The sequence below is a fragment of the Suillus paluster genome (assembly GCF_016628075.1).
Source record: "Suillus paluster strain FC165 chromosome Unknown EDB91scaffold_25, whole genome shotgun sequence".
Taxonomy (NCBI): Eukaryota; Fungi; Basidiomycota; class Agaricomycetes; order Boletales; family Suillaceae; genus Suillus; species Suillus paluster.
In genome coordinates, this window is record NW_024537585.1 from 162,972 (window position 1) to 187,027 (window position 24,056).

Sequence of the window (24,056 nt, forward strand, 5' to 3'; positions counted from 1 at the left end):
GCCGTGCTCAAACCATGCAAAGAGTCAAGGAAATCTGACTCTCAAGGTCGTTAGACAATTACCATCAAGCTCTTCTCCCGCCGCCCTCACCGAGACTGGAGCACCAACACACCGCTTGCCCTATTTATGAAAAGACTGCCTGCACTAGCGGACGACTGCAAACATGCGTCAGCTAGGCCTCTTGGGGCCGAGGTTTTGCATGCCTGGTCTGACCCAGTGATTTCGGAATGCAACACTCCTCTGCGTGAAGACGTCATGCAGCATCAATCATTCCCCTGCGACACTTGAAGGGAATGGCCTCGTCAGTGACCGAACGAAACTGCCCCCTCTATCGAAGCTCTAGTCTACAAGCGCTGGTTCAACCGCCTCTGGTTTCTTATTCCCCACTGCCTATGTGTTGGTCGATGAACCTCACTGCCGGTCGTAGCCGCACCCTCCAGGCGCTGTGCATTTTTGCTACCGGTTCGATCATCTCCCATCCTCATCAGGCTCACGTATCTCTGCTTGCACATTCACCTCTGTCGCCTGCTTTGTCGTCTCGACAATTTCGGTTCTCGCACATCTTAATTCGCTTCGTTGTCCTAGTGATGCTTCAAGTACAACACTCTACCGAATGCTGTCTTTACATTTAGTCTGGGCCACCTTCTGCTCTCCGTTCGCTACTATTAGGAGCTGAGTTTTCTACTGATTTGTTCTCGCCAGGCCGCTCATTTAACCCACCCCTTCTTCGACGGGGTCTTTTCCTCTCGCACTTTCTCACAGAAACCCGGCAACCCTGGGTTGCGTTAATGCGCCACAGGACGAAATTTAAAACCGAGTGCTTGAATTACAAACCTCTATAATTCCAGTTGATCCTTTGTTACGTCTAGCTGTGTTTTGTGGGGCTTGTCGTGCACGTTGTTTGGGACGCTACTTTTTTCTGACTGGACCCGTATTATGTACCGCGAACATAATATCCAACCTTCTCTTAGTGCATCTTGATTCTTGGGCCAGCTATGTAGTGGAGGCAAGTGAGCAAGTCAATGTGAAAACATGAGCATCTACAAGGATACCCAATCATCTTCAAGGTAGGTCTTCGCCACCAAATAGAACTACCATGCTGCTAGGGGGAGATGCGGCTTGAGAAGAGGATGGTTTTCAGCACATCATAGATCAGGCCGAGCTGTGCAACTCCCGGGTTACCCAGATCGGTCAGATCTATTAGCGCACAGCCGTTAGCAGTCAACACGCCCAGTGAAGGGTCTGAGCGCTAGCTGGGTATGTGTAGATCAGAGTCGACGCGTAGATCTTCAAATCAAATTTGTGTCGGTTTGATCATCATCGGCAAACACCGGAAGCGGTCCTGGCCGTGACGCGACTGTGACGCGACTTGAGTCGCGTCAAAGACTCAAAGCTGCCATAGTACTGTCAGGCTTCAGCTAGTCTACATCAATCTCACTACATTCCCTACTCTTATGACCATTGCCGTGTGGCTTGAAATTACGAAGCATCAGTAATAGACAAGTATGTGTATCTGCACAAGGCTGATGCAGCACAGTTATATTCAATTACATACTTTCCTCCGGAGATGTTACACCCCTCGTGAATTCTGTTAGTACTCGACGAGTATGATAGACAGAAAATATACCTGAGCATTGTTTGCACCTACATGCCTACATAGTGTGCAGCTGGTGACATGACATGATGCATTTTGACACAGACTGCAATACACACGACCAAAACAAGTCGCGTGCTGCAGAATAAAGATTGCTACTTTTCTGATGCAAACTATGCAATGTAGTATGATCAGGGTATGATTCGGGCAGTGGTACTGACGTGACATATATGAATCTCAGCGACGCGGCACTAGGCAACATTGACACGGCATGGGTGAAGATTGCAGGGATTGACTTGACGCAGCATGATCAAGGTCTGATGCTGCATGGGTCGGGCTTGAGATGGTACTGATTCAGAGGTTACATGTGGCTTAACGCAGCATAGGGGCGACATGAGTGGGGCTTGACATGCATGTACTGAGGGTTACCAGTGCATGTGGCTTGACAAGGTGAGGGAGACGAGGCTTGGTAGGCTGACGTGCCCCGAGGTTGGTCGAAATATTCTCGGATATACTGCCTTGAAATGCTTAGAGTACAGCGCTCTTCTCCATACGACCTGGCACGTTGGTAAGGATCGCGTTGCGAACGGAGACTATCCAAGTGAATTCGAGAGGAGCGCTCCGAGTGGAGATGTTGAACCGGATCGGAGAGTCACATCAACTCCGTATTGTGAGGGACGGGCATCAGAAACAGCATTAAGTTCTAAGGCACAGACATGGCAGAGCTCTAGAGTGGACTAGCAGATGATCCTGGTGAGGTTGATTGATTGCTATGATGACCGGGCATGATTCTAGTAAGGACATCACGAAGGTATTCTAATAGGGGGTTAGGATGATGCAACTAGCTAAAGCAAGATGCGACAATTCTCTGGCACACACACGGCTGCAGTCTCCCCAACTTCTTCACATCACGTTAAGCACCTACCCTTCGACGCAATTACTGCACGCGGACAAGACTGAAACCCATACACGAGCTCGCCGTCGTCCTGATGCCATCGCTAGCATGTCAACGATGAGATGCACAATATCCAGAAAATACTTACGTTGTCATATTGACAGGACACTGTTGGGCCGCCGCTATTGTTGATATCGTATCTGCCGCCGGCGCATCAGTTACTTTGTTCAATGAAGATGCGTGGGTGTGACGCACACGCAAGCTGTGAAACTGACGTCCGGGAGGGTATTGTGTAGTTTCATGACCCTACTGTTGGTGTTCAATGTGGCTGGGCACTGTACACACGCATTTGCGCCAGCGAGGAAGCTGATCAGCGCAAAGATGATGGAACGGGAAGTAAACATAATGAAGTTTGTGGAAGGGAATGAGGAAAAGTTATAGCAGTACCACACAGGTGTTTTAAAGGCTGAAACCTCCAGTGTGAGCGTAAATGCATTACTCGCTGTGCTTGTGAGATGCCTACTTTAGGCAAAAACAATTGAGCCAAAATGCATGATAATCTCGATTCTCTGCAGGCTCGAGAAGAACTGTGAACGTCATGAGAAGTTGATGTGGCAAGGCTTCGCGTTACTCGTCAGATATGTCCACGTTCATCGGACGTGGTGACTTTCCAAACAACACTCTCCGTAACACGACCATTCTTGAATCGACGAAGCTCGTCACGGCCGCCTCGTAGATGCCAAAACTCCTGCGCAAATTTGATGTTTGAGTTTGGTCTTCCGCAGAAGGGATCGTGGACGTCCCGAGGTATAATAAAGGTCTCTAACTCGGTTACTAACTGTGTGGCCCCTTGTTTAGCGATAACTCTAATGCAACATCCTCAGATGAGTTGTTCGAGGCTGTAACGCCTTCAGTTCCGGTGAAAGAACCTCTTGCGCCCATAAAACGTCGACGTGCTTCGCAGAGAGTCTAGAAAGGAAGGAAAGCAAAGTAGTCAATTGTCTGATGCATGTATATACCATCCGGGGAGGAAAACTGCATCAAGCGTGCATCATACAAACATGAATGTATTGAACATACGAATAAATTAACAGCTAGGCAGATTGAAGCCCGTGGTGCGAGTGTAGAATGGTGGGATGCAGATCTAGACTGGGACTCTCGAAAGAACCACGTCAGCTGAACGTTTGAGACAACGGTCACAGCGGTCGCGTCACCTTCCCCTGGCATCCGAGTCAACTCAATCAGACTCATATACATCGGCTTTCCTGTCATTTTCAGCGGTTTGTATTGTTTGGAGTGTACACTATGAAATGCATTGTATTCTACTTTTGCCTCATGATAAAAAATCTAAACAAGAGTTGCACAAGGCGCTCCGAGACTCGCATGACAGCTCTGGCAGTCGAGACTCGACTGGTGCGCCTCTTTCATCAATGAATCATTAGCGCTCACTTCATTAGCACAGGTTCTCCCGCTGCCGTTAGTCTGTCAGACATGTCATCTTTTGGTCTCAGCGATAGGTGGAATTGGGTCCAGCGTCTATCATTCTGGCCCAGCCATCAAATGCACGTAAAGCATGCCATACACTGCCTGAACTTCAACCACGGTCCCCATATCCCTCTGCCCCTTCTTATCCGACCACTCATTCCGCACCACTCAACGCCATTCTCGATCAACCGTGTCCCTTCAAGCGCCTCACCGCTCCATCATGCCCGATAGCTTGGAAGGCCAATGTATCAGACTTGAAGGTGAGTCATTACATCGACCTTGGTATTCGTTGCGTAGTCTTCATGCCCTTTCCACAGTCATTAGCGGAAAGAATCTCAAAGTCCGCTCCTGGCGCATACCCGCAGGCATTTACATATCCATCCATGTCGACTCGAGAAGGCGTTGGAAATCAGCTGTTCGAGTCCTATCATCCGATGAATCTGTAGCGTGGGGCGATACAGTGACCTTGTAAAGCATTCCACGGAGACTTGCAGACGCGATCCGAGGACTGATCTTTGTTTTTAGATCATTAGATGCGTCTCCTGAATTATCACTGGACATCATGGCATCCTTCGAGCTCGGTCGAATGCTAGGCAATGGGGAAGTCGTCGGAAAACTTGAAACGTCTTGGGATGAGCTGCTCAATCATGGAGATGAGCATTTCGGTGAGCAACATACTTCTCGTTCATACACATCTACGAAGATGTTGTAGATTTGTCCTTTCCGCCTGTTCGTGGTGTCCACCCTTCTCTCACGCTGAAGGCTACTGTTGTATGTGCTTGCGGAGATCAGGATGGCACACGGATTGATGTAAGTGACACTAGCCTCTGCTGTTGGCTTTTGCTGACAGAACGTAAACTGTAGTCCATCGTAGACTGCGATATTGCTCGAGACACAGATACGGGCCACGCACTATTTGCCCAATATGTAACTGGCAAGAGGGTCTCCGACCTGAACGATGCTGTAGAGCAATTTCAGTTTGTTCTAGACCAATGTCCGGTCGGCCATCCTGACTACGCGGCAGCTCTCGCTAACCTCGCGTGGGCCCGCCTTGAAGGCTATATTCGAAGGGATCGTCAAGACATTGATTCTACCACCTCTCTATTCCGCGACGCCCTTGCATTGCGTCCGCAGGGTCACCCCGATCACCCCTTATCTCTCTATTCTGTCATTAGAGCGTTGATCTCGCGCTACAGCAACGAGTCTACCGTCGCCAACATCCATGAATGTGCGCAACTGCATTCCAAGCTACTGCCCCTCTGCCCAGAGGGCACCTACTTTCGTAGCATTGACGTAGACAGTACTGTCAATTATGTGATCCGGGAATGCTTAGTTCTCCAAGACGCATCCAACGAAGGCATTCTACGAGTTGTGCTTGAGCTCTGTCCGTTCGGCCATCAATGCCGTCCGCATGCCCTTGGCCAGCTCGCACAGACAGTTGAAGCACTCTTTGACCAACATGGCAGCGCTGACGATCTAGAAGAGAGCATACAACTTGGTCGCGAAGCCGTTTCTCTGTGCCCCGAGGAACACCCTAGCCGTGTTGCCTACCTGCACAACTTGGCATTCTCAATTGGGTCCCGCTTCGATCATCAAGGAAAATCTCATGACCTTGACGAGTCCATCTCTCTATACGAACAAGCACTGCACCTGTGCCCTGTTGGGCACGAAGCTCGTGATAAACTATTGGACAACCTAGGGGGCGCCCTCCTCGACCGTTTCAACCAACAACGTGACATTGATGACATCAACAAAGCCATCAGCCTTCGTCGTGAGGCACTGGAGTTGAACCCACCTGGGCTTCCAAATCGCGACACCATCCTTGCTGATCTTGCCTCCGCGCTCAAAACCAGATTTGACAAATCACATATCAACGAGGATCTTAACGAGGCCATCGATCTCTATCGCGAATCCCTTCGGTTAAGATCCCATGACCATCCAAGGCGCCATGTAACTCTTTTCAATTTAAGCGGGGCACTCTGCGCGCTTTTCACAGAAAATCAGAATAATGAAGATGTTGAAGAGGCCATTAATCTCTGCCAAGAAACATTAGCGACTTTGCCTCCCCTGCACCCGGAGAGATTTTTCAGCTACATGCAGCTGCGGGGAGCCTATCTATCTCGTTACCAGATACAGGACAATCCTACCGATTTGTCGCTCGCAGTGGAGAATTTTAGACTAGCGTCAAACCACCCTACCCAAGGATTTCCAGAACGCATCAAGGAGGCAATCAATTGGACTTTGGCAGCCGAGAAGCACGGTCATGCCTCCGCGCTGGAAGCCTACAAAACATATTTCGAGCTTCTTGGCAGACATTTGTCAACACGATCTTCGATTGTTGCGCGACGCGAAGCTACTGCCGCTTTTCGTCGTGCCAGAGCTGCAGCATTGCCTGTAGATGCGGCGTCGTGTGCCATACGCCGTGGAAATCTACGAGAGGCAATCGAACTCGTGGAGCAGGGCCGTGGCCAGCAATGGTCGATGGCCTCTCGCCTGAGGACTCCACTTGAAGATCTCGAGTCCACGAATCCTGACCTAGCTCATAGATTCTCGCAGCTCAGCCAGCATCTTTCTGATGTTCAGGGATCCGTGGTCAGCGCAGACAGGGCTGCTGCTGATCAGGCAGCCATGGAGTACCGGAGACGTACGACGGAATGGGAAGCTGTGGTGGCTGAAATTCGCGATGTCCATGGTTTCTCGCGATTCCTGCTCCCACCATTGTACGAAGACTTGCAAGCGGCAGCGCGCGATGGCCCGGTCATCATCCTCATCGCGAGCAAATATTCGTGCAACGCCATCATCGTCCCAACATCAGGGGAACCCCACCACCTTCCCTTCCAGTCTCTCACTCTCAGTGATCTCAATATGCTCAAGGAAGACTTTGCTAGGGAGATACACCACGCAACTCTTATGGGCCCAAAAGAGCCGAGGAAGGATTTGCGAGTACTCTTGCGGAAAATCTGGGACGGGATTATGCTACCTATTGTCAATGTCCTCAAGCATGACCTGAAATTGCGGCGCCGATCTCGAATATGGTTGTGTCCGACAGCAGCCTTTACGTCTATTCCTCTCCATGCAGCTCACCCCTTTCGAACGAAGGCAGATCGCTCTGGACGGGAACAATCCCTGGAGGATATATATATCTGCTCTTACACGCCGACACTTTCGGCTCTCATCAGGTCTCGACAGACGATGAAGATATGTCTCACTCCGTCCTTCGTGGCGATCGCACAAGGTCAACCGGGCGCAGGGCAAGGGACGGTACTCGCTACTGTCGACAGTGAACTTGAACTTGTCCATAAACTCGTTCCTCCCAACGTCAAGTTCACTTATCTTTCTGGCGGCGAAGCAACGCAGGCAGGTGCACTCGAAGCCTTGCAATGCAACACCTGGGCGCACCTCGCTTGTCATGGCAAGCAGGACCGTCAGCAGCCGTACAATTCACGCTTTGCGATGAGAGATAAACCTCTCACGCTGCTGGATATCATGGAGAACAATGCTCCGCAAGCTGAATTCGCGTTCTTATCAGCGTGTCATACCGCCGTCGGCGATGAGGAGACACCAGACGAGGTCATCCACCTCGCTGCTGGTCTGCAGTTTTCGGGGTTTAAGAGTGTCATTGGCACACTGTGGGTGGTTGATGATGCTGTCGCAAAACACGTTGTGGAAGCATTCTATGGACATATGTTCAAGGATTTGAAGGAGGATGTCATTGATTGTACGAAGGCAGCCTCGTCACTCAACCATGCTACATGCGCCGTGACGAATAAAGTGCCGCTCGAGCAGAGAATTGTGTTCATTCATATTGGTGTGTAGTTCTATTCCTATTGCCAAGTTTCATCTCGTACAGATTTACACCCTTGGTTTCTCTCTCATCTTGGTCATCCACGTTGTACTTCAAGTTTCAGGCATTACCATGATGCTCTTATGCTGCAGTTATCTTAAATTTCGTTCTCTCACGTGTTCATGTCTACTTGAGAGTCTTTAGCAAACTCATTCGTTGCTCGACCGTGACGGTGTTTCAAGTTGCCAGCCGGCCCGACAGACTAGCGCCTATCTGCAAGAACCACGCCTATCTCAAAACAGAACTTCCAGTGGTACAGTATGTTTGGTTCCGCTGGGCTTCCGAATTTCAGCTTCCCGCTAGATCACGTTAAGGTATCGCCAGACCCCGCTACGCCACTGCACACGCACAAGGTCCGAACCTTTCGGGATAGTCTTGGCCCTTTATCACACTGCATACAGCGTTGAAATTAACGCATGATGTAACCCTACGTCTTTCCGACTTCATCGATGCTTCACTCGAAAAAGCAATGTACGGGTCTGCTGATATCGACTCTACGGTCACCAGGCTCGCGCAATCAAGGTTTAAAAATATGGCTTATCGGTATGATGAACTTCGAACTGGTGACCTTGGACAGACGAGTTCGCATCCACGAAAGGGTTCCAGCTCCCACTAGCAATGCAGACCCTTATCTTTGACAGACTACCGCAATAGCTTTTGCTGGACCCCACTCTTACCTGACCTACTGGGATCTGCAGCATGACTTCCAAGGCTTCTAATCACACTTTGCCTGATCTTTACGAAGCTTCAATAGCAGAACTTCAAAATGGTCTAGCAAATGGACACTTCAGTAGTGTTCAGCTTGTCAAGGCAAGTCGCTGCTTCAGCACGTACTTGATTCATGCTTAACTTGAGCGATCGCAGGCCTACCTTAGCAGAATCGAAGAAGTTAACTTGAAAGGTCCTGCATTACATGCAGTCATCGAGACCAATCCGAGCGCCTTATCACAAGCTGCTGCCCTCGACGATGAACGGAAAGACAAAGGTAGTCGTGGGCCATTGCATGGAATGCCATTGTTGTTGAAAGACAACATTGCCACGCTGCACGAAGAAGGTGAGACTCTGCATTACATATATGCAATACTAGTAAATTTACCTCCGGATAAGGAATGAATACGACTGCAGGTACATTCTGCGCTGCTACTATCAGGCAAATGCCGACATGTTTCCTCCATGCTAGGTTCCTACGCACTACTGGGGTCTGTTGTTCCCCGAGATGCATTTGCCGCAGCGAAACTACGTGAAGCTGGAGCTATATTCATAGGCAAAACGAACCTCTCTGAATGGGCTGGTGCGAGGTCGCTTCAGCTTCCCCGTGGATTCTCAGGGCGTGGGGGGCAAACTCTTTGCCCCTACTATCCGAATGCTGACCCATGTGCTTCGAGCTCCGGAAGTGGCGCTGCGACGGCTATTGGTCTAGCAGCGGGGTCGCTTGGCTCAGAGACTCGTGCCTCTATCGTATCACCGAGTAGCAGGAATAACATTGTAGGCATCAAGCCTACTGTCGGGCTGGTATCTCGCTCGGGCGGTAAGTTTTCCAGCGATGCTTTCCAATTGTCTCTCTGATGATGACGAATGGCAGTGGTACCGTACTCCTCTCATCAGGATACTCTTGGCCCGATGTGTCGCTCTGTCACTGACGCAGCCTTGTTGTTGAATTTCATTGCTGGGCCTGATCCTCGAGATGAAGCTACTTTACATCAGCCTGGCATAGTCCCAGACTACATGAAAGCGCTCAACAAAAATTCCCTCAAAGGCGCTCGTCTTGGAGTGCCTCGTTCCTTCATCCGCAATATAAAGGCAATCGAGGAGACGTTCAACTCCTCTCTTGACATCCTCCAAGCTCTAGGCGCGGAAATCGTCGACCATGCAGATTTTCCAAATGCAGAAGAACTACTGACATCGAAAGCGGAGAAATTGGTAATGGCTGTGGACTTCAAAGTTGATATCCGCAAGTACATATCGGAACTGGTCGAAGTCCCGACAGGCGTCAAGACTCTCGCTGATCTGATAGAATTTAACAAGACTCATGCGGACCTAGAACTTCCAGCGCCATTTTACACAGATCAAACTCGGTATGTCAGCTGGAATCCTATGCAGTGTGCTTTCACAGAAGATATCCAGATTCATGGACGCGGAACCTGCACAAGTTGATGACGCCTATTTTGCAGCACTGGCTCAAGATTTCGACTTGGGACGCACGAGAGGAATTGACGCCACTCTGGCCAAGTTCAATCTCGATGCCATAATTCTACCGACCGATGTACTGGAGCCCAAACCCACAGCAATTGCAGGATATCCGTTAATCTCAGGCTAGTACTTCGTATTGCGATGCTAACGCCACTTATGACATTCAACATTTAGTGCCCCTCGGCTTTCAACCAGATGATGTTGAAATACTGCCTGCGACACCATCTCCACTTCACAGTCAAGCCCCAGGAATTCCTTTCGGAATCGCTTTTATGGGAACTGCGTATAGCGAGTTCAAGCTCATCAGCTATGCCTATGCATTTGAGCAGGCTACCCACGTGCGACTCCAGAGAAGGGCATATGACGATGCGATTCCGAGAACGCAACTAACAGATGTTATGTGAAGTGAGATAATTTTGTAAACTATGCACAGAAAACGAGCGAGTTGGTTTGCGTGCATGTATTACTTACACCCAACTGTTTTTTTTGCAATATGCATGAAACTGGCCAGGTATCTATGACCTCCACGCACTCATCGACGCCCAGAACGCACCGTCCTTTCCCAACACCTCGTGCCTCCAGCTGCAAACCGGCTTTTTGTGCCCTTTCACGGCCTTCCCCAAGGCCTGGATGACTGCCCTTCTCAAGTGATGTGTGTTCTAACTTGCACGGTGGACAGTCCAAAACAGCATAGTAATGAATTGGATTGCGGTGCAGGTCGTAAATATATAACGTGTTGGAGAGCAGAGCCGTGAATGCGATCCTTGTGCAGGCCCAAAATGATCGGAGGCACTCGCTGCATATGCAGAACAGAGCAGAAGAAGTATAAGTGAAGCTGCGCATCGAGAAATAGTAATCATATATTGTACAAATTCTGTGCGTAAATTAAACTGTACTTCCATTGATTATGAGATACATGTATCAAAAGCGCGAGATATTATCATGAAAACAGCGCAGCCTCCTGTTCCCTACACTTGTGCTGTGATACGCCGTGTGCGATACAACTCATGTCCAGCTGCAAGGCATTGGTGGGTATGACCAGCTTATTGCCCCTGGCATATATCACCGGGTGGAAATTGAGCGGGATCCGGAGGAGAAGCCGTCTTGCAGGACCTACAACCCATCCCTCCTCGTTCGGGCTGGAAGAGTCTGGGGTAAAAGAATCTTGGAGGAAGGAGGTGGTGGAATGAAGAGCATGAGCCGGGTTGGCTGAGAAACAAAGTGCGGGTGCTTCGAAGGGTTGGTCCCGGTGAACAAAGTCTAGATCCCATACCCGGATAGCCTTGTCGGATGAACCTGATACGATGTATTTCCCATTGGGCGACATTGCGAGAGACATAATGGATCCAGTGTGCCCTCAGAGAGGGACACCCAGTACCTCGCCAGTCTCCATATTCCACACTCGGATTGTCTTGTCGGATGAACCCGACACAATGTGTTTTCCATCGGGCGAGATTACGACAGATAAAACTTCATCAGTGTGCCCTCGGAGATAGGTAGCCAATGCCTTAGTCTCCATATCCCATACCCCGATCATCCTATCACCTGAACCAGAAACAATCTATTTGCCATCGGGTGAGATTGCGACAGACCAAACAATGCCAGTGTGCCCTTGGAGAGGGGTACCTCAGTCTCTACATTCCAGATCCGGAATGTCGCGTCATCTGAACCAGATACAATGCGGTGTCCATCTAGCATCATTGCAACCGATTGTACGGAGTTAGTGTGCCCTTGGAGAGGTACACTCAATGCCTCGCCAGTTACTATATCCCGCACCTGGACGGTCTTGTCGGATGGGCCGGATATGGTGCGATGTCCATCCGGCGAGATCACAACAGAGTTAACAGAGTCAGCGTGACCTTGAAGGGCGGCACCTGATGCCTCACCGGAACTTGTGTTGGCATCCCACACCCGAATTGTCTTGTCGTCTGAACCTGACACTATGCGATTTCCATCTGGCGAGATTACAACAGACATAACGGAGGCAATGTGGCCTTGGAGAGGGGCACCTAACACCTCGCCAGTCTCTGCATCCCACACCTGAATCGTTCCGTCGTATGAACCACACACGATGCGTTTTCCGTCTGGGGACATTGCAACCGACCGAACCTCAGCATGCCCGTGGAGTACCTTCTCCATCTGAGGCCACTTCAGGACGTGGCCAGCAACAATGCGGGGGTGCAGGGAAACTTCGCGGAGAATTTGGTAAATATTCTCGATTGGGTTGGAGCGAATGGCAGAGCAGACAAGTATACATATGGGGTGCTGTGTAAAATAGCAGCTGCGAAAGTTCGAACAAAGTGCAGGGTGTCCCTGGCAGCGTCACTGATATGCGTACACTCAATATGACCCTGTGGCCGCACCACTACTCGTAAGAATCCAGTGGTTTTAAGAATGGGCTCCAGCCACGCACCGTAAACCAGTCTGCAGAGGACGAGCAGCACGCTACAGAGCCGCTGAGGCTTTTCATCGGAGCCAGAAGTTCCAACCACCAAAGGAGGCGCTCTCCGTCGAAAAAAAGCTTCAACTTCCTTGGCGAGTGATGGTTGAAAGGACGTAGCTCCCAAATTAGTCCCCAGAATCGACACGCGTATGATAGCTCGGTCGGAATGGAATCTTCTACTCGTTTATCCAAGTCAGGGATAGTTGTTGGTTGCTGAAGCAGTGTTTTCGACTATTACGGGAACAATTTTCATACCTGCGACGCCTTTGGTGGCATCGGCGATTTCAGGTTGCTCGGCCTGATTATGAATGTTAGTACATCATTGAAGAGACAGATAAGAATATCCCGACCTACAATGATCGAATTCACCTTGACAATGCCTGAATTGGAAGCCTGGTGAGGATTTGGTTCGGGAGTAGGAGTGGGAACGATGAGTGGTGAAAGATACTGCGGCAGTTGGTAGCAACCATCGCACATGAAACGTGCCAATGGTTGCACATACCTGAGTTGTCTGAGCGGGTGGGAGATCCTGTGCGCTGGAACTTGCAACCGCAAGTTCAGGGTTCGGAGACTGTCGAGCGCTTCGAGTGGAACGGTTGGTCACCTTGCCCCACAACTTACGAACCGGCCCTGGAGGTCCTCTGAGAGGTGAAGGCGCGAGAGAGGACAGCTGTAATATACCGATATCACTACACACAGGTGACAGCCAGAAGATGTAAGCCCAATGTCCATCACTTTCACTGGCTCCGCTCTCCACTGGCAAATGAGGGTTTGAGTAGCTTCGCTTCAGCCACCCCAAGAGTTTCTTCTGAGGAGAATTCATCGAGTAAGTTTGAAAGCAATGCTTGGTGGAACCTTAGGCAGACCTGTTCACGAGCTGCAGACTTGAAAGGACGAAGTTCATTCAAATCACTACATAGTCATGCATATCGCTGATCACTGTACTTACCCAACAGTTGCAACTTGCCAGTAGTGACTGTATCTTTATTTGTGCATGATTGGTTCATTCAAAGCTTCAAGTATGTCGGATGTCGGACCAGCAACTCTGCTTTAGTCTTTCATCGTACCTGGGTCCTGCACTTGTATTGATCCCACCTTGTTTTGGCCATTGCGAGTTACAAGTTGACAATGAGGTGTTGTTCATCGATACATCAACCAATACCCTCCGTCTACTTCAGATCATCAATCAAAAGTACAGTGAACTGATATCAACTCTGTGGTACAGGCTAGCGCATATCAAGGTCTAAAAATATGATGATCATAGTGGACTCAGATCTCGCATGCATGACAGGGTTTCCACTTGTAGAAATACAGACCCTTATCTTTGACCGTCTCCCCGCAAGCAGAAAACCTGGACCTTGTTCGTACCTTACTGCTACTTGGACTTGTAGTATGACTTTCAAGACTTCTAGTCATACTCTGCCTGATCTTTACGAGGCTTCAATCGCAGAACTCCAAGATAGTCTTGCACGAGGACACTTCAGTGGTGTCCAGCTTGTCAAGGTAAATAACTACTTTACACACATCTGATATAGCCTCTACTTAAGCGATGACAGGCCTACCTTAGCAGGATCGAAGAAGTTAACTTGAAAGGTCCTGCATTACATGCGGTCATCGAGATCAATCCAAAAGCCTTATCACAAGCTGAGGCCCTTGACGATGAACGGAAAGAAAAAGGCAGCCGTGGGCCATTGCATGGAATACCATTGTTATTGAAAGACAACATCGCCACGCTGCATGAAGAAGGTGAGTTTCTCTGTATCACATCCATGCAACCAGTGAATCGAGATCTGGATAAGGAATGGATACGACTGCAGGTACATCCTGTGCTACTACTGGCTTCCATCTAGCAAATTCTAACGTTTTTCCTGCAATGCTAGGTTCCTACGCACTGCTGGGTTCTGTTGCTCCCTCGAGATGCATTTGCTGCAGCGAAATTGCGTGAAGCTGGAGCTATATTCATAGGCAAAGCAAACCTCTCCGAGTGGGCTTCTATGAGGGGACAAGTTCCCTGTGGATTCTCGGGGCGTGGAGGGCAAAATATTTGTCCCTACTACCCGAATGCTGACCCACGTGGTTCGAGCTCCGGAAGTGGCGTTGCGATGGCCATTGGTCTAGCAGCGGGGTCGCTTGGCTCAGAAACTGATGGCTCTATTGTTTTACCGAGCAGCAGGAACAACATTGTGGGCATCAAGCCAACCATCGGGCTGGTATCTCGTTCAGGCGGTAAGTTTTCCAGCGATAGCCATCAATTGTCTCTGATGACAAACGCTAGTGATACCCATCTCTTCCCATCAAGATACTGCTGGCCCGATGTGCCGCTCTGTCACTGATGCCACCCTTTTGTTAAAGTCCATTTCTGGGCCTGATCCTCGAGATGAAGCTACTTTGCATCAACCCGGAATAGTCCCAGACTATATGCAAGCACTCGACAAAAACGCCCTTAAAGGTGCTCGTCTTGGAGTGCCTCGTGCCTTCATTCGCGATGTCAAGACAATGGAGGAGACGTTCAACTCCTCACTTGACGTCTTTCGAGCTTTAGGCGCGGAAATCGTTGACCCTGCAGATTTTCCGGATGCAGACGAACTAGTGGCTTCCATAGCGGAGGATCGGGTGCTGGACGTGGACTTCAAAGTTGATCTCAACAAGTACCTATCGGAACTGGTCGACGTTCCGACAGGCGTCACGACTCTTGCTGGTTTGATAGAATTCAATAAAGCTCATGCGGACCAGGAACTCCCAGCGCCATTTTATACAGATCAATCCCAGTATGTAAAACCGAATCTTTGATGCGCTTTCACAGAAGACGTACAGACTTATCAAATCGGAAGCTACACAAGTCGATGACGCCTACTTTTCAGCCCTAGCGGAAGATTTCGACTTGGGACGCACGAGAGGCATTGACGCTACTCTGGCCCAGTTCAATCTCGATGCTATAGTTCTACCAACCGATGCACTGGCACCCAAACCCGCAGCAATTGCAGGGTATCCGTTGATTTCAGGTTGGTATTTCGTACTGCGATATTAACGCCGCTAATATCATCTGACTTTTAGTGCCCCTCGGGTTTCAGCCAGATGACGTTGAAATACTGCCTGCGACGCCATCCCCACTTTACACTCAAGCCCCAGGACTTCCTTTTGGAATCGCTTTTATGGGCACTGCGTATAGTGAATTTAAGCTTATCGGTTACGCCTATGCATTTGAGCAGGCTACCCGTGTGAGACTTCAGAGAAGGGCATACGACGATGCGATTCCTAGAACCCAATTAACAGACGTCATGTTTCAGTGAGCGTGGTTTGTCAAATTGGTTTGTCAATTATACACAGGGGATACCTTGACTTGAGCCAACTCTTTTTTTTTTTTTTTCGCAATGCGTGGAACTCGTCAACACCCGGGTGGCACGCGTTCAGCAGCAAAGATCTTATACATAACACAACATGAAAGGGGAGAATATCACGCCACCTACATAAGTATAGTTGGGATTGGGGTAGTGGGCACAGTTGGCGGAGGAGAGGATAATTAGGCAACGCATTGGTACCATTGACTCTTTTAAAATTTGAATTTTTGGGCCCTACTTACCTGCAGGAGAGGCAGGTACGCAAGCAAACCCTGACCAAACCTTCAATGATAATCAAATTGTTGAAGGAATTAGACTCTTCCTTTTAAATAATTATGGACTTAGTTACTTAGTAGCTAGGCCTGTCCAGCGTTTTGCTTAGACTCGTGACCAGTCCTGTTAAACCTGTCACTGCGAGTCTACGTTTTGCTAACTTGAATCACTTAAATATAGTCAAGGTTCTTGTTTCCAGAGCCCGAACCTTTGCTAACCAACCTACTTACTCTAGATCTCATCGATTCTGCAAGCAGGTCCACAGTCCACTCACCGTATGTACATGGAATCTGCCTCTTTATTTCCTTGGCCACGCCATGTTACAACGAAGTGTCAGCGCACCCGAGTCCGTCTGCCCGACTTCATCAACTCAAAAACAAAGCACACTGATATCAACTCTATGGTTCAGGCTAGCTCATATCAAAGTCTAAAATTATGGTTTATCAGTCACGGTAGCCTGTAGAGTGGACTTACTAGAGGTGGTGACTTCGGACGTGTTCGCATGCACGAAAGGGTTTCGGTTCCCACTAACAATGCAAACTCTTATCTTGCACCATCTTCCCCGGGCCGCGACAAAAAACCTGGGCTTCACTAGCCTTACCTTGCTCTACCGGCGGGATCTGCAATATGACTTATAAGGCTTTCAGTGACCCTTTTCCCGATCTTTATGAGGCTTCAATCGCAGAACTCCAAGACAATCTAGTGAAAGGACGCTTCAGTAGTGTTCAGCTGGTGAAGGTAAATTGTTACTTCAGCACATATCCGATACAGTGTTTACTTCAGCAATGGCAGGCCTACCTTGGCAGAATCGAGGAAGTTAATTTGAAAGGTCATGCATTACATGCGGTCATCGAGACCAATCCGAAAGCCTTATCACAAGCTGCGGCCCTTGACGAAGAACGGAAAGAAAAAGGCAGCCGTGGGCCATTGCACGGAATACCATTGTTATTGAAAGACAACATTGCTACGCTGCACGAGGAAGGTGAGATTCGCTGGGTTACATGCACACAATCCCAGCAAATTGAGTTCTGGGAAAGGAATGAATACGACAGCAGGTACATCCCGAGCTCGCGGCTATCTAGCAGATCACATATTTTTCCGCTATGCTAGGTTCCTACGCACTGCTGGGTTCCGTAGTTCCTCGAGACGCGTTTGCTGCAGCCAAATTACGTGCAGCAGGAGCTATATTCATAGGCAAAGCGAACCTCTCCGAGTGGGCTGGCGCAAGAGAACCAGTTACCCTTGGATTCTCGGGACGTGGGGGGCAAACTCGTTGTCCATACTACCCGAATGCACACTCATCTTCTTCGAGCTCTGGAAGTGGCGTTGCCATGGCTGTTGGTCTAGCAGCCGGATCCCTTGGCTCAGAAACTCATGGCTCTATTGTTTCCCCAAGTAGCAGGAACAATATCGTGGGCATCAAGCCAACTATTGGGCTGGTATCTCGCTCGGGTGGTAAGGTTTCCAGCCATGACTGCCAATTGTCTCTTATGACGAACCGCTAGTGATACCTATCTCGTCCCATCAAGATACTGTTGGTCCGATGTGTCGCTCTGTCACTGATGCAGCTATATTATTGAATTTTATCGCTGGGCCTGATCCTCGAGATGAAGCTACTTTGCATCAGCCCGGAATAATCCCAGACTACATGAGAGCGCTCGACAAAAACGCCCTTAAAGGCGCTCGTCTTGGAGTGCCTCGTGCCTTCATCCGCGATATGACGATAATCGAGGAGACGTTCAACTCCTCTCTTGATGTCTTTCGGGCTTTAGGTGCAGAAATCGTCGACCCTGCAGATTTCCCAGACGCAGAAGAACTACAGGGCTCGAAAGTAGAGATCCAGCCTGAGAAGCTGGTGTTTGGCGTGGACTTCAAAGCTGGTATCAGCAAATACACATCAGAACTGGTCGCAGTCCCGACAGGCATCAAGACTCTCGCTGATGTGATAGAATTCAACAAGACTCACGCGGATTTAGAACTTCCAGCGCCATTTTACACAGATCAATCCCGGTATGCCAGCTCGAATCTTATGTGATGTGTTTTCACAGAAGGCATGCAGACTTATCGAATCGGAAGCTACACAAGTCGATGACGCCTACTTTGCAGCACTTGCGGAAAATTTCGACTTGGGACGCACGAGAGGAATTGACGCCACTTTGACCCAGTTTAATCTCGATGCCATAATTCTACCGACCGATGGACCCGCAGCGGGGCCCGCAGGAATTGCAGGATATCCTTTGATTTCAGGCTAGTATTGCGAACTCCAATTTTAACGTCGCTTATGCTATCCGACCCTCAGTGCCACTTGGCTTTCAGCCAGAGACCGTTGAAGTGTTCCCTCCGACGCCATCCCCGGTTTATACTCAGGCTCCAGGACTTCCCTTTGGAATCGCTTTCATGGGCACTGCATATAGCGAGTTTAAGCTCATCGCCTACGCCTACGCGTTCGAGCAAGCTACGCACGCGAGACTTCAGAGAAGGGCATATGACAAAGCGATTCCTAGAACCCAACTAACAGATGTTATGTTCCAGTCAGATTAGTTGTTACACTATACACAGGGAAGAAGTGAGTTGCTTTGCGCGCGCGTACTATACCCTGACTTGAGTGAACAGTTTTCACATCGCATGGAACTCGGCTTTCTGGCTTGGCCACTGGCAGGTTCGGAATTTGTGGCACAAGTGGCCAAGCAAGACAAATGAACTACCGATGTAAGATTCGAGTTGTGGTGCAGGGAAGCTCCTTTTGTCTACAATGACAACTTGGCATTTGGAGAAACGACATTGATAATACGAAGTATCTTTTCAGTCAGATGTTGTCTTGTAAGGCTGGGTATGAGTTCGGCAGGGAATTGTGAGCGAAACGAAGTAGATACGAGACGAGCGCAAAGGTAATCGAGACGAGTAGGAAAATGTTTAAGACGGAGACTTTCTGTGAGGTTTTTCGGTCGTGCTTGGAGCGGGGATCTGAATATAGAATTCGCTCCATTTCTCTGTAGGTATGAGTGTCATGGTCGGTTTTCAAACACTTGACTAGGCCAGGATGAGCATAAGGAGCATATGGCGAAGGTAAAATGAAGCGGTCAAGGCAAGGGGATCGTGGAGTCTGAGCACAAGGTAAGATCGTAAAAGGAAATGAAAATGGAAAAGACTGTATCCGCGTGACTCGGATGCGAAGAGTAACGTGGGCACGTCGTCTTCGTTTTGAAGCGTGATCGGTGCGTAGAGGATATGCAATCCTTACAGTCTTCAGTTGCATCAGTATCGTCCCTTATCACAAGAGTCCGCGGTAGGTAAACGCTACATGATAAAAGTAGTCTCCACTCGTAGATCAGCCAATAAAGTGAAGCAAGAAGTTCCGCTTTCCAATGGGAGATACGGGGACGTGAAGCCCCGTTGCGTCATCACGCAGTAATACTGGTGCAAATACAGTCGCTATAGTTTCTCATTCAGCAAATATTCAAACAAACTCAAATAATGAACGTACCCAGCCTTTCTGCCATGCCCGCTTGATCTGTCACTGGCTGTGACGGCAGCTTTTGCAAGGACATGTAATGGAGGAATGCAGTAAGCGAGATCCATACCTAGACAGAGTCAACAACAAGCGTGTGCACCATAGGTGGAATCTTACATTGACTGATTCAGGAGGGAATTCATCCAGTAGCTAAGATTTGTGTAAACGCATGCAGAACGCTTGAGATGTGTGCGCACCTCGAATGCTTCATCTCTATTTGTCATTTGCAGACACCGCGCATGAAGGTGTGCAGGCACCACAGAATCTACTAACGAGTCCAACAGCTGTACCAGTGTAGAAGTTATTGCAGTCGCGAGTGGGCCGTGTTCCTCTCGAGACTCGAGGGACGGCAACTGGTCTCCTGTATCAAGACACTATGAAAAATTGTTGACGCATGGATAGACGTCAAATATATCTTGTAAATACCTCTCTGATGGTCACGCATATGCTCTCTTCAGGAGTACTGTTGAATAGATCATTCTAAAAGCGCCGTTAGGGATGCCGTTAAAATATTTGTGGCACGAACTGGATCAGTGAGATGGGTCATCAACCAATTGATTAACTTCATGATCTCCCTCGGGGCATTGACCGACTGCCGCTGAGATATTCCATCGTTCGGAGACTTCATAGATCGCACGGGACCAGAAAGTCGTGTAAGTCTGGAAAGCTTATTCGCAAAGCAAGTATATTCTGTGTCCGGGATCTCCAGTGATGCGTATCATGCTGAACAGAAATGGACGTACGGTATTCGCCAGCGACAGAGATGAAGTGATCTTTACCCAGAGCAGCGTGTAGTATGAGGGTACAATCCAAGCGCGGTGGTGCAAGATTCAGCCGCGACGCAGACAAGTCATCGACAAACACTGTGGCAGTCGTGGTCAACGATTCACCTGGACGAAGTAGGCCCTGCAAAAAAAGATGTTTGCAGATTAGCTTGAGCGTGAAAGGACGAGGATGCCTCGCACTATCACAGGATCAATTTTAAGCCATTGTGGACCTTCGATATAATACATCAGCTGGTGATATGAGAACTAAGGTATCCCTTACAGATTGACTGTTCAGCATCTGCAGCAACGAATCGGTAAACGCAGGGGATCTGGAATGCACATTAGCAATGGCTACGTAAGTTACTAGTTCAACTCGCCTGTCCATCATTCTGAATGATTAGCGTTTGCCGGACAAGACGCCTGTAGCTTTGATCCACACTTCAGTCGATACTAACTCGCTGGTGCATAAGACCTACTAGACTTTTCCAAAGTCCAATTCCGTTGGCTGTAGCTTGACTTTCGGCGTCTGAGAGGATTGTTCCACGCCCCATAATTCCCGGTACAGCCTGGAGGCAGCGATCTCACGTCTCTGCTTGTCAATAGTCGATACCTGACACACTGCATAATTACATCAACACACGGCATTGTGAAACAAGAAACGCACATTCAAATCAAAATCAGCTGACACGGGACGATGATCACTCATCGTTATTTGCGGATGACTGCGATATGAACGTTGCGTGACCGGTATACTAGGAGCCGACATGTGCAAAATGCGGTCCGTCCACGCGGGTTTGCGCCTAGCAAGATCAGACAATTGTCCCAAGTTAATTAAAAACACCACTCACTTTCTGTCATATCCCGGAGCATCTTCTGACGTATTTGACGCGTATCTATACGAACTGCCACGCCCAATAATTCAACCATACATAGTTATTCGGGAGGAAACCACGCACGGCATATGTGTAATTGCATGTTCCGAAAAGCCAATAAATGCTTTCCCGCTTGAGATAGCTGTCTTCAACTAAGAACTTGACGATCAGCACTGCAATCAATTGTGTATGTAAGTCATTGACTGACCTGATCATACTTCAGCAAAAGTGGGATGTTACCCGTGCCTGGAACAGACGATAATAATTCTCTGATATCCCCATCAGCGAGATCGATCCTGTAATTCAAATCTTCGACAACAATTAGTCATTCATCTCGTCGGGTGATAATGTACAAACCTCCCTAAAGTCCCGAAAGGTGTGAGTAAAGTAATCGAGGGAGGAAGTTGTAGCGCACCATCCAGAATAATACGTCACTTTCAAACAACCCAACAATCTGTCTCGGAGTCTCCAGTGCTATATTAGCATCAGAATCAAGCCCGTCAGTCTGATCAAAGACTAGGCGCCTGGAAAGTTCGTGAAAGTCGAAGTTTCGCCTCTCTATCATTTCATCAAATGCTGCGAGATGTGCGTTAACGAAAGTGAGCACTATGGGGCTCGACGAGATCTGTGGAGCTGAAGGTGTGTATGTCATCCGTATCGCTGTTGCGCCTTTATTGCCCTGTATGATGAATATTGATCAAATGCCATGAAAAGAATGTTCACGTCTGTACCATAATGCCCATAATTCCTGCACCAGCGGTACTAAATCTGACGTCGCCAAAGCATTGCAGACGCGACTTCCTCACAATTGCAACGATAAACATGCCGACCAGTTGTTTTGAGGCGATCTGACAGACATTGTACATTGTATCGCAGTAGAGAAACGGGTGGAACACTACCTTTTCATAGAGAATACCTTTCTCACCCAACCCAGCAAAGATGGCTTCCACCCATGCATCTTCCCTGACGGCGCTGGTGGCATATATCAGGGCTTCGGTTGAAAGGTCCAGTTCTTGGAAGCCTAGTACAAGGAGATCTGGATCAGAGGCAATTACGTCGTTGTTCAAGCTTTCACCAGCCAATGTGACGGCTCCTAGGCTGCTGGCTACCTCTAAATCAAGGAGTGGGGTGCAATCAATGACAAATTGTCATAAGCGACCAAACGCCACTGACGTTCATCGATTGGGTCTGAAGGTATGTCGAGTGGCGAAATTGATTTCAAAGGTGAGATCCATCCAGAGTTCTCTGATTCATGCTTCGTTGGTCTGAGCCAGGGAGAGAGGTCCTGCGACGGCATCTTCCCATTGACATTGAATGTCCCTGTGCGGATGCTGTCCACGAGTGAAGTTGTTCATTAAAATATTTCAAGAGCATAATTGGCGAGCATACAGCAAGCGCGTCGATGACCCAGTGGAAGCTTCTTCGATTGCCTTGTTGTAGATCCAATATTTGCGGACAATGCCGATATCGGCCGTATCGTCTCCTGGAAGCCCTGCACTGGCTGGCGAAAGTTGTGTGTGCAACGGCGTGTTAACCATGCGCAAATCTATAGGAGATAGAAAGGCTGGTATCAGGTCAGATTGCGTATGCTATACTTACGTGATGGGAGGTAGCCTACATTTCAAAGAGCTCTCTTGTATGTAAAGTGACAGCCAAGAGAAGTCAGTATCAGATTCATTTCTAGCTACCATTAGTGGATGCACTGGTAAGTCGATGTGGGGGACGTAAAGGAAGCAAGGCTAACTGAATATGTCCTTCAAGCGTCTGCATTCTGCGGTGAAGGACTGCAATTTCCGCGTATCTCGTGCGATCAAAGTATGGCTTCGTGTTCCAGTAGACAGCTCATACTTGATAGTCAAAGTGAGTTCTGTCGATGTGATGAGAACGTGACTTACTGCATCGGCCGCATTTACGCACCTGATCGCGACTGATTCAGTGCAGTCTCTCCCACAGATGCGCGAAGGTCTAAAGTTTTTCGCCGTGCCTGCGCGACAGAGAACGAAAAACTTCCAGAGATCGGGTACGCAACTTCAATACTCAAGTCGTCGACGGAGTGACCCGGAGTGCGCTTAAGAATTATCACACTTCCCACAAAGTCAATAGAAAGTTAAACGAGCATGACTTCAAAAAAAGTGGGGGAAAGACCCTGGGGCCTGACGTATTCCGATTCTGTGCATGAAAGCAGCGGATCTTGCGGCGAGAATTGTTGCCATAGGAAACAGGTTACGCACCTGCCTTCTTCATCTCCCACGTAATCCTTTCTGTGTGACACTACGGCCACAACACGTCTGGATCGTTCAGCTGCGGAAGAGCTTGAAAGGCCACCGTGGTCTTGCATGACCTCGACTTCGAGTGCCACCTTCAGATCCTCAGATGATCGCAAGAGAGATTGAACTGCGGCTTCCGTTATCCCATTCATAGGTAGGTAGTCTAGACGACTTCCCAAAGAGCTCTTTTCCTGTTGTCAAAGAGTTATTGTAAGTACAAAGATGTTGATCTAAAGCTTTGTTTCCGCGCTGCGTGTGATGACTCGGATGTGTGGGGCCACGTGCGTCAATGAATGTTCCCACGTTTCCCCGCATTCTTAAACTGGGGATAGGCGTCGGACCTCGTCAGACGACCTTGAAGTTTTGTCAGATGTTAATGGGGTTAGTACAAGTGTCCCGCAGCACTAGTGGAACAAGTAAGGTACAACTAAATTCACGGGATTGATCAACGTGCCCTGGTTGGAACAAAAACTAACAAAAAGGTTGTTGTTCTGATCACGAGTCCTAGAATTGTCTCGAATCTTTAATCCCAAGTGGCGTGGCAGGCAAGAACTCCAAGGTATAAAAGCTAACTACC

At 48.8% G+C, this 24,056-nt stretch overlaps 7 protein-coding genes across 7 annotated transcripts; 4 read left to right on the top strand and 3 right to left on the bottom strand.

Annotated features, from left to right (window-relative positions):
- Positions 1–2,351: 2,351 nt before the first annotated feature.
- Positions 2,352–2,907, bottom strand: EDB91DRAFT_1132453 (uncharacterized protein; the record flags this gene model as incomplete). The annotated part of the gene is made up of 3 exons (XM_041318688.1): positions 2,745–2,907; positions 2,638–2,689; positions 2,352–2,580 (listed from the first exon to the last, which is right to left on the bottom strand). Coding segments are annotated over exons 1-3 (274 nt in total), but the record flags the coding sequence as incomplete, so codon positions are not given.
- A 1,016-nt stretch (positions 2,908–3,923) lies between these two features.
- On the top strand, positions 3,924–8,154 carry EDB91DRAFT_349516 (CHAT domain-containing protein). The gene is made up of 5 exons (XM_041326965.1): positions 3,924–4,234; positions 4,292–4,442; positions 4,500–4,639; positions 4,687–4,784; positions 4,839–8,154. The coding sequence occupies exons 1-5, from the start codon at positions 4,195–4,197 to the stop codon at positions 7,788–7,790; spliced, it is 3,381 nt and encodes a 1,126-aa protein (XP_041177255.1). The 5' UTR covers positions 3,924–4,194; the 3' UTR covers positions 7,791–8,154.
- Positions 8,155–8,991: 837 nt separating this feature from the next.
- On the top strand, positions 8,992–10,548 carry EDB91DRAFT_1347019 (amidase signature domain-containing protein; the record flags this gene model as incomplete). Its single annotated transcript, XM_041325905.1, has 4 exons — positions 8,992–9,346; positions 9,401–9,893; positions 9,943–10,081; positions 10,131–10,548. The coding sequence occupies 4 exons, from the start codon at positions 8,992–8,994 to the stop codon at positions 10,410–10,412; spliced, it is 1,269 nt and encodes a 422-aa protein (XP_041177256.1). The 3' UTR covers positions 10,413–10,548.
- A 2,041-nt stretch (positions 10,549–12,589) lies between these two features.
- Positions 12,590–13,433, bottom strand: EDB91DRAFT_349610 (uncharacterized protein). Its single transcript, XM_041326966.1, has 3 exons — positions 13,401–13,433; positions 12,802–13,335; positions 12,590–12,749 (listed from the first exon to the last, which is right to left on the bottom strand). Exons 2-3 carry the CDS (start codon positions 13,272–13,274, stop codon positions 12,701–12,703), a joined length of 522 nt encoding a protein of 173 aa, XP_041177257.1. The 5' UTR covers positions 13,275–13,335; positions 13,401–13,433; the 3' UTR covers positions 12,590–12,700.
- A 410-nt stretch (positions 13,434–13,843) lies between these two features.
- Positions 13,844–15,741, top strand: EDB91DRAFT_1248335 (amidase signature domain-containing protein; the record flags this gene model as incomplete). Its single annotated transcript, XM_041322922.1, has 7 exons — positions 13,844–13,954; positions 14,008–14,197; positions 14,231–14,268; positions 14,332–14,677; positions 14,727–15,219; positions 15,266–15,453; positions 15,506–15,741. The coding sequence occupies 7 exons, from the start codon at positions 13,844–13,846 to the stop codon at positions 15,739–15,741; spliced, it is 1,602 nt and encodes a 533-aa protein (XP_041177258.1).
- An 866-nt stretch (positions 15,742–16,607) lies between these two features.
- EDB91DRAFT_349932 (amidase signature domain-containing protein) lies at positions 16,608–18,736 on the top strand. The gene is made up of 7 exons (XM_041326967.1): positions 16,608–16,800; positions 16,855–17,044; positions 17,100–17,117; positions 17,173–17,517; positions 17,568–18,072; positions 18,122–18,309; positions 18,362–18,736. The coding sequence occupies exons 1-7, from the start codon at positions 16,690–16,692 to the stop codon at positions 18,601–18,603; spliced, it is 1,599 nt and encodes a 532-aa protein (XP_041177259.1). The 5' UTR covers positions 16,608–16,689; the 3' UTR covers positions 18,604–18,736.
- A 654-nt stretch (positions 18,737–19,390) lies between these two features.
- Positions 19,391–23,631, bottom strand: EDB91DRAFT_1248337 (DNase I-like protein; the record flags this gene model as incomplete). The annotated part of the gene is made up of 23 exons (XM_041322923.1): positions 19,391–19,494; positions 19,547–19,643; positions 19,691–19,723; positions 19,771–19,947; positions 20,000–20,053; positions 20,100–20,263; positions 20,317–20,479; positions 20,539–20,570; positions 20,621–20,669; positions 20,822–20,950; positions 21,005–21,140; positions 21,189–21,242; positions 21,297–21,364; positions 21,421–21,508; positions 21,566–21,573; positions 21,628–21,891; positions 21,944–22,060; positions 22,112–22,323; positions 22,386–22,543; positions 22,602–22,776; positions 22,957–23,079; positions 23,130–23,296; positions 23,444–23,631. 23 exons carry the CDS (start codon positions 23,629–23,631, stop codon positions 19,391–19,393), a joined length of 2,760 nt encoding a protein of 919 aa, XP_041177260.1.
- Positions 23,632–24,056: the final 425 nt, after the last annotated feature.

Coding starts and splice junctions, on each gene's coding strand:
- EDB91DRAFT_349516 (XM_041326965.1), top strand. CDS start 4,195: ATGCCCGATAGCTTGGAAGGCCAATGTATCAGACTTGAAG. Junction 4,235..4,291: donor CCAATGTATCAGACTTGAAG/GTGAGTCATTAC, acceptor CCCTTTCCACAG/TCATTAGCGGAAAGAATCTC. Junction 4,640..4,686: donor TCATGGAGATGAGCATTTCG/GTGAGCAACATA, acceptor AAGATGTTGTAG/ATTTGTCCTTTCCGCCTGTT.
- EDB91DRAFT_349610 (XM_041326966.1), bottom strand. CDS start 13,274: ATGAATTCTCCTCAGAAGAAACTCTTGGGGTGGCTGAAGCGAAGCTAC. Junction 12,750..12,801: donor GGTGAATTCGATCATTGTAG/GTCGGGATATTC, acceptor ATTCATAATCAG/GCCGAGCAACCTGAAATCGC.
- EDB91DRAFT_349932 (XM_041326967.1), top strand. CDS start 16,690: ATGACTTATAAGGCTTTCAGTGACCCTTTTCCCGATCTTTATGAGGCT. Junction 16,801..16,854: donor GTAGTGTTCAGCTGGTGAAG/GTAAATTGTTAC, acceptor CAGCAATGGCAG/GCCTACCTTGGCAGAATCGA. Junction 18,073..18,121: donor TTTTACACAGATCAATCCCG/GTATGCCAGCTC, acceptor GAAGGCATGCAG/ACTTATCGAATCGGAAGCTA.